The sequence below is a fragment of the Ursus americanus genome, chromosome 5 (assembly GCF_024610735.1).
Source record: "Ursus americanus isolate L20-20 chromosome 5, mUrsAme1.1.p, whole genome shotgun sequence".
Lineage (NCBI taxonomy): Eukaryota > Metazoa > Chordata > Mammalia > Carnivora > Ursidae > Ursus > Ursus americanus.
Window position 1 is genome coordinate 36,697,398 of NC_142131.1, and position 15,729 is coordinate 36,713,126.

Consider the following 15,729-nt stretch of genomic DNA (forward strand, 5'->3'; position numbering starts at 1 on the left):
CAGCTCCAGAAAGGACTTCCCCGCTGGAAAGAAAATGTGCAACAAGAATCAATCATCATCAGGTAATGAGGAGTTGAAAAAGAGCCTGAAGAGAAATATACTAAAATGCTTTCAGGGACTATCTTCACCTGGTGAGACTATGGATTAAAACTTTTATTCTTTATACTTCTCCAATTTTTCTACAATGGAAATAATGAGAAAAAAAAGATAAATGCTTTATGAACTGAGAATCTTCACAGTAAAATAAAATGCTACTCCATTTCTTAAATGCTAGGAGCCTCTAACACTGGGATACCTAAAGGAAAAATTATTTAATTCATCAAAAGACACAAGAGAAAGCTACATTCTTTGCTTTTTAAACTATCTTTTCTTTAAGTGATAAGAGGTAATTTTGAATGCATCTTCTCCAGGCTGTATTTTCTGGTTTAACAATGGTCACTTGTGTGACTGATACAAGTATTAAATTATTTTCTATAAAGACCAGTTGGCTGTAACTTTTTAAGATATCACAAATTATACATTACTCAAGAAATGGACAATAGGAATACACATATCAGTTTCCACCCTAAGAACAATTCTTGGAAATGCCTCTAGGTTTGAATTATTTCCCTCTTTACAAGGGCCCACAGAAGTTCAGAGAGATCAAAATACACCAACTCTTCATAAATTAGCTATTTCTATGGAACACCGGTCCCCGGTCTTCCACCATCACTGCTCTGTCAGCGTATCAGCACCACATCTGATGAGTAAATGACAGGAGACAGCAACAGGGAGAAAATGGAACGGGAAGGTCTGGTTTTCAAGCCTCTATCATATAACATACATTGCAGGATTAAAGTGTTTTCTGATGATGGAAAACAACTGAACTCAGGGACAGCTACCTCTTTTATGACAGGTTTTTAAACCTCATCTTCAAGCTTGCTCCTGCTCTGAACCCCATTTCCCAATCATCGGATGGTGGGTTATGAAGCCAGAGAACAATTTGTTACATCTCCGAATGCCTCTCCCTGCAAGGCCAGATTCCATCAGTCTTCCAACCAACAGCCTGAAATATACGACTGTGGTCTTAGGTTAAGGTCAGCGCTCAGGGTTACAGACACGAGCAGAATGATTTCTATATGGGCAACAAAAAAGAGCCAGAACTCTGGCATCCTCAACCAGAGTCATTTACAGAGAAGCAGGACAGCAGGGGCCCCAAGCTGTGAGGCAAAGGAATCTTTAGGGTTTCCAGCGATTGCAGATTTAGGATACGGTACTAACAACCCCAAAATGAGAGGATAACCTGAAGTATGTGAGTCACAGCCTCACCAAGTACCTACAACCCTCAAAGCACTTCGTCACTGGCCCATTTCTTTTCTTTTTGAGGCAGGTCTCCCAATGGCTGGCTAGAGAGTTTTTTTTTCCAGCCTTTATTTTTAAGGCTCCTGCTGCCAACACCTGTCTCAATTGTCATTGGCTGACCCCTAAAGATGGGCGTGAGATTTCCCAATTTTAACGGACCCCAAGAGAACAATTCTTTCTGCCAGGCTCACATTGGGTACGAAAGCCTTCAACTACCTGGCATTTCTTTTAATCAGTTATACTGCTTTGGGGCTCATTTTACAAAGCCATCTGGCTTTGCAAACATCAATGCAAAGACTATGAAAAAACCCACTTTTTTTGTGGCCCTGCAATGGGGAGCAATCTACTTCAAAGTATGTTAAGCTCCAAGGGCTCTGGTGTAGAAATAGCTTGCTAAGATTCCTCATTGTTCAGACATCCAAGAAGCCTAGCCCTCTAGAAGATAAAAGGATTCTTCTGAAAGCACCATGTAAAGGAAAATATTTGTTCAGTTACAGTGTCCCTACAAATGTGATCTTATGCTCCATGGCTGGGTGTCTAAGAAGATGAAAATGAAGGGGCCTTAACAGATCTGGTGGAGACCTGGTCAGATAAATTAAAGGTTGGGGGACATGTGCTACCCTAAATTGGATAATGCTGAGGTGCCCTCCTTCCTGTGAATATTCTACTCATTCTTACAACATGTTCCATAACTCAGGATGGCATCAAGGAGAAATGCTTTGATTCCTTTTTTTTTTTTTTTTTTACTACTGAATACAACTGCAATTATACACACACACACACACACACACACACACACAATTTCAACTGCAATTATATTTAAAATATCTTTATATTCTACTGCTTTGAGAGGTTCACTTTTGAAGTTTTCTATTCATACACTTCAATAGTCCTACCCCTTTCTAAGAGATTGTAAGCTAGCCTTTGAAAAATCCAATAGTAGGAGAAAGTACCAATGGAAGTAGTTCTTTTTTTTTTTTTTTTCCTCCAAAGAGCTATTTCATTCATTAGAATTTCAATGGTAGCAGAAATGACAACAGAAAACTCGAGGAGACTGACATTTCAACATTTAGATGTACAAAAATATTGTGGGGACAAATAACTCGGGGTCAAATTTAATGTGTCATTTTAAAAAGTCATCCTCTGACATAACCTGGAAGTTAGATGCAGCTGGCAGTATATGTCCCCAGCTCACAAAAGGTTTCCCCAAAGAAGTAGCTATTTCTCTTTAAGGCACAGAGAGGAAGGGTCACTGACTACTGACCCAGCAGCTTGACCTGAAAAAATGGAGCAGTCTCAACACAGTTCTCAAGGAAGAAACACCCTGCCACCAGAAAGGATAAGTGCTTACGTCACACTCACAGGTGATTTACAATTTCTGCCATCAGCCCAGGGACAGGGTGGGATCTCACTCTTAAAAAGACATCAATCTTCTCAGATGATACTACACTTCTCTACCAGCAGACCTGTTTAAAATCAAAGCAATATGGAAGTCTCACACTTACACAGGATCTGTTGCGTCAATATTTTCTTCTACCTCCCATGTGTGGAAGGTTTAACATATTCTAGCAATAGATTAAAGCAAAATAAAGACGAGAAACTGGTGATACTCTACTTTGAGACAATTTAAGACAGTGCCAAACACATGAAAGTGATACTCAGGGAGGGTAACATTTTAACAAGGACAAGAGAATAGTATTAAATTACTACAATGTTACGGGAAGTTACATTTTACCTTGGTCGTTTGGAGGCAACCTTTGCAAATCTTAAAATGAAAATCTACGAAAAATATTTACTGTGATTCAGTTTTAATTTCTAGCTTAAGATTTTTTCATTGTTTAAAAGTACACTATCACATACGGCTGGTTTACTTCAGTTGGATCCAGATTAAGAATGCCTATTAGTTACTAAGGTGGGTTCCAGTGGACCTCATCTCATTAGGTCCAGGAATGATATCCGTAGGCTTCAGGAATATTGCTTTGAACCCAATACCTGCAACGTTCTGGGAGCTACAATGCTGCTTTTCGGTCAGCACAGGAGAATCATCACCTGCTCAGTATCTTTACGTGAAGTGCAAGGATTCAACAGAACCCTTGTCGATGCATTGAAATCAACACAGATGGTGATTTCTATCTAATGTCGCAGATGTGGGGGATTTTCCTCCTCCTTCTTGCAGTCCTGTGAGCATTACTCTGATTATCCTAGTGCTTGTCTCCTCCCCATGCAGGACTTCAAGGCCTCCAGTCAGAGTGGCTTTGTGAACACAGTGCTGGTAACTGTAGGTGCAGTAGTTCTGGCTTCGGGAACAAAAAACTGTTGGCGATGAACAGCCACTCCAACCCCTGACCACAGATGGTGGTTTATGTTTGTTGTTTATGTGGTTCGTTTATGGTGGTTGTTCACGTTTATTTGACAAACACAGGGAAGGGTTCTCTATCCTATTTTAAACAAATTTTCCAGAGTCTCTAGCATCAGGCAGCCCCCCACTATTTAACGTTGTTTTTGAAAAAAATTCCTTTATGACTAATCTTATCATATCCTAGTTTACTGTTTTTTTACTATGATTTTCAGTTCCTGCAATAGCTTGCATATATTTAAAAACAATTTCATCTTAAAATTAACAACGTAGAATTTATATCCATGATTGTGTTTAAAATATACTCCAATTATATCTTTTTAAATTTATGTTTATCAACTCTCAATGTTGATCCTGATTAAAACTTGAGTACAGGAAACAGAATCTGAATGGATCAAAATACCGCTTCTTGGACAACCCCAGAAACATGATAAGTCTTTTATTGAGCACAGTTTGTATCATTTGTTACCTATGACAGAACATGATCCACCGCTCTGGGCTTCTGGTAGGCCCAACTTGTTCAACGGCTTCTAAATACCATTTCCTCTGTCACTGAAATTTCCACTATGGGACTGCAGAAGACATTCCTTCCATTTGGTTCATCTGACATGAACAGCTCAACCTCCACACACACTGTTGAAAGCATCCTTGAGCTTTAGACAAAACAAAAACAAACAAGCAAATCCATTCTAAAACCAGCAAAATTTGCCATACCCCAGTCAGGGCGTCTTAGTATGTTCCTGAATGAGTCGTGCTGACCGTTAGTGGAAAGTAGTATTAGAGGCCAGAATCCAGGTACCTGGACTGTCTGCGGGACGGTACTGGATCTATGAGCTGGATGGAAGCCGGGAGCTAACTGTTCATGACCTTCTTTAGAACAGAATAGAAAAATTCTACTTGGCTATGATTTAATAAAGATTCAAAGTTCACATCGACGGTTTAAATTTAACTCTAACTAAACTAAGTCCTTTTTTTGGTCTCAGTGTGAATAATTTAAATGAATTCCCTCTCTCTTTTCTAAATTACCATCTTTAATATTCATACACATGCCAAAAATTGCCACACCAATTCATTTATTTGAATTATAATACCATTAAAAGTACAAGGAATCTCATTTTTTAAAAACATAATTGTATTTCATTCAATAATAATCACAATACGTTAATTATTTTACCATTTCATTTTTGGCTACAGAACTAATGGTTTTTTCTAATCAGTCAAGTAAACACGGGTGGAACCTACATGGGGATGTTTGGCAGATGGCAGAAATTGTAAATCAGCTGTGAGTGTGACGTAAGCACTTATCCTTTCTGGTGGCAGGATGTTTCCTTTCATAAGCAAAACACAGACTTTGTGTGTATTTGTATATATACTATCTGTAAGACAACACTACTATTATCTTTAATCACACGCAGTCTTAGTGTTTAGCTACAACATTTCAAATCCCCTCAGAAAAACACAAAGTTATTTAGTGTTTTAATATTAAATGTAAAGTTTCCAAAAAGCAATTGAGAATAGCAGTGAACGCAATTAAGTTATTATCACATTAACGTAAAGTTAAGAATTATCAAAAACATGTAAAATATTAGACAACTTTTCCCAAAACTTCAGGTGTGACAGTTTCCTAGCTCAAGATTATTTAAGTTTTAGAAGAATGAAATCATAAAAAATCACAAAATACATGGTTATGCACATCTACAGTTTACATTATTTTTAAAGCCGTCAACCAATCCAGGTTTGAGTATATTTTATAGTTTGGCACATAAACAGAAATACAAAGTATTATAAGGTCACAGTCACTAAGAGCATTACACTGTAGCTTTAATGCGATAATCTAATTTTTGGATAGATTTCAACATGTCATGCCTGTAACCCCCATTTCTCCATTTTGAGGTAACTGTACAATTATCACAGAGACAAAGTAAAATCAGATTTAAAAAAATCAAAAGTCACATAAGAAATAAGGCCTCAGTTCATCAGTAAATATTTTCCGGTTAGTAATATCAAGTGAAGAGATCCCCAAACTGAAAATTATTAATTTTTAAATTCTATTTATCATACGTCATTGTATTACCTTTTATATTCAAAACATTTAAGATAAAATTCCCCAACTTTAAGTTTTAAATTTATTTTAACCAGAGTATGAAAAAAACAAATGGCTAAAAACAACAATAAAAAGTATGAGAAGACCAGTGAAGGACAACTTACCAGACATTGCAACTCACTAGGAAAGCCACTGCATTCAAAACAGAATGGTGTTGGCACAGAGATGGATAGGGATCAGAATACAGAGTCCAGAAATAGATCCAAATATATATGGCATCCTTATACGTGACAAGATAACATTTCAAGCCCATGATAAAGGTTCTTGTAACAATTAGAAACTAATAAAGGCAGAATCCTACTTCGTATCATGTGTACAACTTAAAAATTGCAGTAAGAGTTGAAGGTTTTAAAAACTGGGGAGAAAATATAGGAGAATATTTATATGACCTTGAGATGGATAAACCACTCTGAACAAAACAGATGATCTCAGAAGCAATAAAGAAAAAGACGTATTTGATTGCATAATAATTAACAATTTTCATGTGGCAAAAGACATCACACACAGAGAGAAGAACAGTAAAGATATATTTGCACACACATATCCAAGGATTAACATTTCTAAAATACAGTAACTCTCAGAAAATATAAAAGAAAAACACTACCAACCAGAAAAATGGGCAGTGGAGAAAAGAGAAATTCACATGGATAATAAACATACGAAAATATTCTCAACATCAACAGTAGTAAAGAAAAAGTAAATTAATGATCAGTGATAATTAGTGAAGAAAAGAGAAGTGAAGAAAAGAGAAATTCACATGGATAATAAACATACGAAAATATTCTCAACATCAACAGTAGTAAAGAAAAAGTAAATTAATGATCAGTGATAATCAGATTGGTAAGAATTAAAAGGAGCAATGACATCTAATGCTGATGAGAATGTGGGAAATGGGAGCTCTTACGTGCATATATCATTTGCTATTCCCTTGAGAAAAATAATTTAGCTTTATCTGTTAAAATTAAAAATACACATACCGTTTGACCAAGCAATTCCACTTCTGGGAATCTATCCTATAGAAGAAGAAAAAAAAAAAGGACCAGTACGTAAGGACGCAGGTACAAAGATGTTTATTGCAGCACTGTTTGTTGAGTGATGGGGGGGGGGGGTGGAAATAGCATGAATGCCCAGTGATGGGAGAAAAATGAAATGTAGTATATCTATAATATGTAAGAACAGGAAAAATCAGTAGATGCTAACTTGGAGATAACAAAAGCAAATTGGTAAGGTAAGAAAAGCAAACTGAAGAGTAAGTGCCATAATCCCATCCTTACAATGGCAGCCACAGCAGAAACAGAACAACGTGTGTGAATACACTCATATGTACATGAAGGAAGGCATGGAGGAACACACACCAGACTGACAATACCTGCCTACGGCTCTAAGTGGAAACAGGGATTAGAAGGGAGAAGGGTTACTTACTTTCTCTTAGTGTTATTTCTGTGCTGTTTCATTAGTGGCTAGGGGGTACCATGTTACTCTTATAATTTTCAAAAATATACTTAAGAGACAATTATTAGCTCTTATTAGTGGTAGTAGGGCAGTATTTCCAGACATTCATCCTCAGTAAAACGGTAGCAAATAAACAAATATTCCTTTCTTTGCTTATGCCAGTTACCACAGTATTCATCTTTAATTGCTTGTCCAGTAACCATTCCACCTCTCTCCATATGTCTATTAGCCATGTGGTTTGGGTGGGTCAGACTCCCAGGGACCCCTGACTGGTCTAAGCCAGTCGACAAGGAACACAATTTGAAGCCACTTCTAGAACTTCAATTTTCTAGGAGTCACATTAAAACAATTTTTTAAAAACACGTGGAAGCATTTCTAATAATGCATTTGCATTCTAACTCAATAAATCCCAAGACACTACTGTTTCAACATATACTTAACATACAAATTATTAACTAGCTATTCCACATTCTTATTTCATATCTCAATTTAGACAAGCTGTATTTCAAGAGCAGAAGAGCCATATCTGGCTAGTGGCTACCATACTGGATAGCATCGGTCCAAGCAAATGGAAGAATTGTTTTAATGTTACCATATTCAAGGGGGACATATAATTAAAGACAGCACACTTAAAAAAAAAAAAAAACTCATAATGATAGGAGAAGAAATACCTTGTCATGATGAGAATGAATAAGGAAAAAGTAACCCCGAAACTGCTGGCAGCCATGTGTGAGCTATGAAGGAAAGCGCACGTGGGGTGAAGGAGAAACTGGGTCCTGTGTCAACAGTGAACGTTGGGATCAACCCCTGCCAGAAACCTGGACCATTTAGCTACATGAGCTGGTAAAGTTCATGTATATTTTTAGCCACTTTGAGTGAGGTTTTCTATGACCTGCAATCAAAAGTATCCCAAATGATACTCATCTACGGCCAAGGCCATGTCTAATCAAATAATTTCTTCTTAGGCAAATTAACTCAGATGTTCAATATTTCTCCTATTTATTTGTAGTCAAGCCATGCTTTTGTTAAACTGTTTTATTTGGTAACATTTTTAGACATCCTCTAGAAATATGCCCGAAGATTTCCACAGACTAATTCCTCATCATCTGGAGTAACTGCCCATGGTCACTACTCAAAAGAGTAGTTCTCCTCAAGACAATGCAGACAGGAGGTGCCAGAGAAACCCATCCATTTCACTCTCATTCTATCCTCTTTTCTAGTCCTTCCCCTCCAGACCAGGGTTCCCCAACTTGAACACTATCGACATTTTGGGGAGATAAGACTTTGTTGGGGGGATTTCCCTGAACACTGTAGAATGTTTAGCAGCATCCCACTAGATGATAAAAGAAATCCCACTCTCCCAGTAGTTGTGACAATCAAAAATGTCACTAGACATTGTCAAATATCCTCTTTGTGGACAAAATCACTCCTGGTTGAGAACCACTGTTCAAGATCAACCACCAGTTCAGGTGCACAAGTAACCTTCATTGTTCTGTTAGACTGAGTCACTGCGGAAGACATTAAAGTATGATGCTAGCCCTCTGTTTCCTGCATCATAGGCTTTCCATGAACACATGAGGTTCTAGAATCTCGTCTGTTCATGTCTTCCTCCTCCCTTCCTAAGTTGACCCTGAGCTCTCTATTACACTCTTCTTTCCAGAAGAAATGTGCCTACTTCCCTCTAACTTCAGCGTGAAATCATAATCTGAGCTGCTCCCAGAATGAACCACCCAACCATTTTTCTTGGGCTTCTCGGAGGGGATTTTTCTGATACAATACTTGTTCATTTATGGTCATTCATTCCTCAAGTCAGGTTCCCTGCGCTGTGCCACCCAGCTCTTCCATCAGTCCATCTTAGGGGGCGACTCCATCCCTATCTCTCCACACTGTAACAACCCACACTTTATCCTCCCTAATCCATCTCTAAGACTAGTGTTTCATTGTGACAACCACTGGAAAACTTCACAGCTTCTCAAACTGATCTATAAAGTTAATTCAATTCCAGTAAAAATCTCAACAGGTTTTTGTTTTTGTAGAAATGGACCAACTGATTCCAAAATTAAAGAATCTAGAATAGCTAAGACAATTTTGGAAAAAAATCAAGATGGAGAACCAACACTACCTAATATCTAAACTTACTATAAAGCCACAATAATCAAAACAATGTGGTATTGCTATAAAGACAAATAGGTCAATGAGAAAGAATGTAGTCCGTAAACAGACACACACAAATAAAGACAACTGATTTCCAACAAAGGTAAAAAAACAATTCAGTGGAGAAAGGATCGTTTGTTCAACAAATGGTGCTAGAACAATTAGATACCTACATGCAAGAATATGAATGTCAATCCATACTTCACCCATACACAAAATGAATTCAAAATGGATCATAAACTTAGAACTCATAACGGTAAAATTCAGAACTATAAACATTCTGGAAAAATAGGAGAAAAGCTTTGTGGATCTGGATTAGGCAAAGCTGGCTAAGCATGTTCATTTAAAGGACAAACTGCTAACACAGACTTCATCAAAGTAAAAAACATTTGCTCTGCTGTGAAGAGACTGAAAACACAAGCCACAAGTTGGGAGAAAATTTACCAACCATATATTGCAGTGTTATCTATAATGGCCAAAAACTATAAGCAACGCTAATGTCCATCAACAAATGGATGGATAATCAAATGTGGATAATCAAACTGTACCCATTCAATAGGATGTTATTTAGCAATAAAAAGTAATGAACTATTAACATATGCTAGAACATAGACAAACCTCCTAATAATTAAGCTGAGGGAAAGAAACCAAACCAAAAAAAAAAAAAAATGTACGAACAGTATTGTTCCATTTACTTAAAATTTTAGAAAATGCAAACTAATCCTAAGGGATGGAAAATACTAGGAATTGTCTGATTCGGCATGCGGAGGTGGAGGGAGTCCTAGCAGATCAGTAAGAGGAAACTTCTGGGCAACACCGTTGTTTCGTCCCCTTGATGTGATGGTGGTTTCCCGGCTACATACATATGACAAAGTTTATGCAATTGTGGACTTTAAATTAAATGCAGTTTATTGTATGCCAATTGTTCTTCCATAAAGCAGTTTCTTTTTCCTATTTAAAGGTGTTGGCGGCGGGGGGGGGGGGGCACTGTTAGCTGTTGGGGAAAACATTAACTGCTAGACCATGTAGGGCTATACTGTCCTTAGCACAGCTGAAACTGGTTCATGCTACATAGAATTTCACGAGAAGAAGCTGTTTTAGAGTGTTTTGTGTGCCTGTTTCATACTGCTTTAAATTCTGCTGCAGAGTAATACAAATGAAAACCAAAATTCCTGGGTACTTAGCGTAATACAGCCTAGGTGATGTTAAATAGGAGCCTAAAGCCGTGTGCTGGACAGGGAGAGATCTGACAAAGCCTCAAGAAGTACCAATTTCCACTACCTTTACTGTAATTACCCTTTTAAGTATCTCCCCAGACAACCACCACCCTGACCGTTCCTCCTGTGGTTTTCAAGATAAGTCTGACCAACATCTCTCAGAAAAAAGGAAAAAAAAAAAAAAGAGAGAGAGAGAGAGAGAGACTAAAGCTAAGTGGCCTGAATTCTCAAAGACAATAATTAAGAAACATGCTTTAACCAGATGTTTGATGACAGTAGTTTTCCCTGCAATTCTATCAGAATCGACTGCATTTACATACAAATTGATAATACCTTGGAATCCCACCTAAAAAAAAAAAAAGCCAACACAGTTCCCCTAAGACATGAAACCCATGTACTGATCTATTAATTCTTTTTCAGTATGTGATGTCAAGTGCCATTTTTAAAATATACTCCATTGCCTCCAAGTGCTTCTTTAATCCACAAGGACTGGTTTTAGCATTTAAACTAATTTATCCTAGACATAAAAAACCTTCTGCTTATTCTCCCAGGTAATTGATTCTTGATTTGTTAAGATACTAAACACTACGCTTAAGACCCTGAAATGCTAAACCCCTGGTGAACTCACTCATGTGCCCCATGCAGACCAAATACCATTTAGTGCCTCAGCAGAGAGGCCAAGGGGAGCTAAGAAAAGAACACACCCTCGCCTTGTCCTGCTGCCAGCTCAGAGGGACAGTCCCCACTGTCCCTGCATTCAACATTATCCTTCACTCCACAGCAGCTATGGGGGGATGTCATATGGTGCCAGCTTCTCAAAGCAAATACCCTCTTCAGTTCTTGGAACATGAAAATAAACCCAAAAGATAAGCTCTGCCTCAAAGCTGGGCTAAGGAAAAGCACAGACCACCCCCAACAATAACATGAAAAGACAGCCCTGGAAAACCAGGGTTTAATAAGAGATTGGCACCGAGTGCTAATGCCATTCCCGTGTTAATCCCATTGATCTGGGTGACACAACTAAAGTTAGAAATGACTTTTCCTATGCAATAAAGAGTACAAAGCATATGCCAAACCAGTATTTTCCAATAGAACAAGAACACTTTTCACATGAACATCTACAAAATATGCAAATATTTCTTGAAAGATTTTATAGTTCTAGAATAAAGGCATTTCAAAATCTTTCCCTCAATATAATATGCATATGGAATTTATTATGATTACAAACTTCATTTTTAAAAAAATGAAAATGTATCCTTTTTTACTAGGTCAGACGGATGTCACCTATTTCCACATGCAAATAAACACAGAGCATACTTAATGAAACTCTCCCCCCCTCATTACAGAACTCTCTGTATAGAATTTCCTTATGGTACTACTCAAAAGTTACCTGGGTGACATATGAGGTGAAGCAAAGCCTAGAAGGCCATGAGAAGAGACATGTACAGTTGCTGGCATGTTCTATGGTCTCATCTTATGTTCCACAACCCGAGCATGGAGAAGCCCTCAAACTCATCTGAGGAGAGGGGACTTCATAGAACAACATGTGAGAAGTCAGTGCATGTGTATTCAGATGAAAGAAACGCCCACCAGGATTCTCAGAGGGTGAGACCCCTCTTGTAGAAAAACAAAGAGGGAACCCTCAAATATCTTCTCCCCAGCTGATGAGGTTGGACAGTCAGCTGCCACAAAGAGTAAAAGGGCAGGGAGCTGAATTCTCAGGAGTCAGAACAGCTGAGGAAATAGGAGAGATTCTAAGGAGAAATACCAAGATACACGTACGATCTTGCAGCTACCACCCACCTCTCCAAGGTCCCCCTCGGAGGGCCTCACTACCACACCACAGGGTACCGAGGACAACACAGAACCTGGCCACTTCGCTCATGTCTCACTGCATAAGGGACAGCACTTACTGCAGCTGGGAATGGCACATTGCACCAGCCTGGCCTCCCTAGTCTCCTGATCAGTCTGAGTAAATTTCGTTCCCTGGGAGTCCTGGCAGGTACCTTGGGGTTTTCCCTTTGGTTGCAGTTTTAAGTGTAAACACTCAAGAAGAGTTGGGGCCGAGCTTTCCAGAATGTTCCAAGAAACCAGGACAAGCATGGTGAAGTCAAGCATACGGTGTGGCGTCTACCGTTTATTCGATCCACACTGTGGACCTCGATGCTAAAACTCCTGTCTTTCAGAACAAAGCATACCCGCATCCTTGCTGAGTATGTCTTTCCAACTCAAGTACACTCGTAAAAAGGAAAGGTTGCTTTCCAATCCCTGGAGGGTAGGAACCCCAAATTCTGGTCACAGTCAAGGAACTTGCCCTAAGCACAAGCAAATCTCAAATCCTTTGTGTTGTTAGTTCCACACTTCTCAAATAAATCTATGTTTAGTCAGATTTCTGTTCAGGTTTCTTCCAGGTATGAAATTCTGACTCAGATTTTCCATATGGACGTAAATAATAGCCCACTTCATTTTCCTCAACACCTGTCTATCCCAAAACACAATTGCAAGAAGTGATCTGTATACTATGCTGAAAAAAAGGATGGGCAGGTCTAAAGTGGGGGCTTATTTTGGAAGAGGGCCACTGAGCACACAGAGGTCCCTCACAGCCTCATGACACAGAGCCAGAACACGTGTGGGGTCCGTCCCCACAGCACACCTAGAAACCTCCTGTTACCACGCTTGACCATCATGGGATACAAGGGAAAGATCTACCCAAGGTTATGGGGCCAAATGCCCTCTTTAAAACCTCACCATTGACAAAAGCTGGGAAAAAACCCAGCTCCTCAGAAAATGCTCTGCAAATGATCTGGCTTTAAAGGAATTTTCCCAGCCTACTTTGTAGTCTTTGGTCTAACTCTACAAGAACAAAAATAAGAGATGGGGGCGGGGTGGCACAGGGAGGGCTTAATTCCCGGTACTTTTTATTTCACATAACACGTACATAGTACTGAGAGTAGGCCACACACTGTTATAAACACTTTACAAATATTAACTGATTTAATTCTCAAGATACCCCCTATTTTACAAATGAGCAAACAAAGACACCTAGAGGCTCAGTGACTTTGTGAAGGTCACAGCACTGGTTAAACGGCAGACACAGGATTGAAACCCAGGCATTGTGGCTCCTCAGTCCACGCTCTGAAATGCCTATTGAGTAACAGACCCGAACAGGTGGCTTTTAGTGAGAAAGCATAGGCAACCATCCCCCGGCCTCAGGGGGTCACTGTACAAGCCTATACAAGCCTCGCTGAAAAGGAGTGCTCACTGAAAAACTCTCCTCAGATTCCCGTTTGATTCAGTTTTGTTAAAAAGTTATTCTAGTAAATATGAAGCAGAGAAGTTCCCCTCGGGCCTTAGGGGCATCCAGAAACCCACTCTGCCACCATACACTCCCGGGAGCTCTAACAACACCTCTTCTCATCTGCGGGTAGCATGTTAGGCTCACCTTGAGAACTGGGTGAAGGTCCACCAGCCTCCACCCCCAACATACTGCCCACCCCCCAACGCACCCAGATTCTAATCTGCACTCCCAAGTGTGTTTGGAAATGTGCATGCATTTTGATAACCCTCCCTTAGGGGACCTAACCCTTCCTGCCTTGGAGCAAAATTAAGGTCTTCCTACAATGTTCAAAGGTAAGAAGATCAACCCTACTTTGCTTCTATCTGGCAGGTCTCTTCCCTACCCACTTCACAGAAGATGAGAGTAAGCATGATAAGGGACGCTGCAAATACATGCCAAATACCAAACTAGCTCTTCGATGAATATATAAATGCAACTGCCATTCTTTCACAGGCTGCAATCCTCTCTTTACTCTCAGGATATATTACATCATTCTCTTTTGATATAAACACGCCACTTTAAATGCTAATTCAGATGTGACACTCAATTTTTTCTTCGTTTTGTTTCTGGGTTTCTAACATTCAAAATGACACTGGACTTCCATTCAGCTTTGACAAGAGAGATTTTGAATTCTTGCCTCAATATCTATGGGTGTGGGAGGGAAGAAAGTACTAAAAAGGAAGCTAAATTTATTTTAAAACTCATCCAAATACACGTACGGTTTACAAGGCCTTTGTTTTGCTTGCATTAAGCCCTTTCCCTCCGTTTCAGGAAATGTTGCCTTCACCTTGCTGAAAAACTCACAAAATCGAATTCAACTCAGTTGTAAAATGAAGGTGATTTCCTCTCCTTGCATTCTAGACTGAAATTACTCATTTTACTCGAACTACTTTTCTAAAAAGTTCGTCAAGGCAGTATGCTCTGGCTGAAATACAACCAGCTGGAATATAAGTCTTCTTTTCAACAAACAGACATTTCTATGCATGCCAAGTGTATCAACCAAGTGTATTCAACTGCAGAGAGTGCCACTTCCTAGCTGGTCTCAAAACGACAAATTCCAACCTAACCCAGTACCTTCAGTTCAATATATCTACAGTGAGACAAGTCGCCATCCACGTCCAGCAGGCCCCGCTCCACCCAGAAGCTTCCAACAACCATCAGGGTCCTCTGCCTCTGTTGTCCTGACCACCCTCTGACAACACATTCCCTCTGCTGCTTACTCACCCCTCCATCCGTTTCCTGCCCCTGCCCAGAGAGACAAAATTAGAAAGAAGTGAAGTCAGTCTGCCATCCATTCATATATTTATTAACTTACACATGGGGCAAAACAGTTCTTGACAGCTGCTCCCCGATCTGGTAGCCTCATGTCCCACCCGTCCAGCAGACACGTGCCAATAACGAACGGTCTGCTGCTGTGCTAAACGCAGCACAGTGACACGCTGCCCAAAGTTATGCACAAGTCAATGAGACACTGAAAACATCTCTAAGATCCAACTGAATGGATTTCTAGTATGAGGCTGTCTGGCACTGTGGCAGATAAATTTAAGATGCCTTTCTTCTTTGTAGATAGGGAGGGGGGCTTCCTAGCAGACCAGAAACAGCTAGACACCAATAGCCAGCTATCTATGTGTGCCTTGTCCAGCCCTGCTAGCCCCCAGCCACCTCCAGAACATGGAGATAACAAAAGGAAAGCATGAACAGAGAGGGGACAAAACTCGATAGAGGAGAACAATTACTGGATACTAGGACTGTTGCTAGATCAAGAAAT

At 39.5% G+C, this 15,729-nt stretch overlaps 1 protein-coding gene across 12 annotated transcripts in view; it reads right to left on the bottom strand.

Moving 5' to 3' along the window:
- Positions 1-15,729, bottom strand: part of MAST4 (microtubule associated serine/threonine kinase family member 4) — a 537,673-nt gene that overhangs the window by 238,398 nt on the left and 283,546 nt on the right. For 8 of the 12 annotated variants that reach the window (XM_087862106.1, XM_087862104.1, XM_087862103.1 and 5 more), the window contains one exon: positions 6,779-6,814. The exons of 3 other annotated variants lie outside the window; for them this stretch is intronic. In XM_087862106.1, the coding sequence (XP_087718232.1) occupies positions 6,779-6,814 (36 nt within the window). Of the gene's footprint in view, positions 1-6,778; positions 6,815-7,924; positions 10,804-15,729 lie in introns of those variants that run through there. One more of the 12 variants, XM_087862110.1, reaches the window with a different exon arrangement.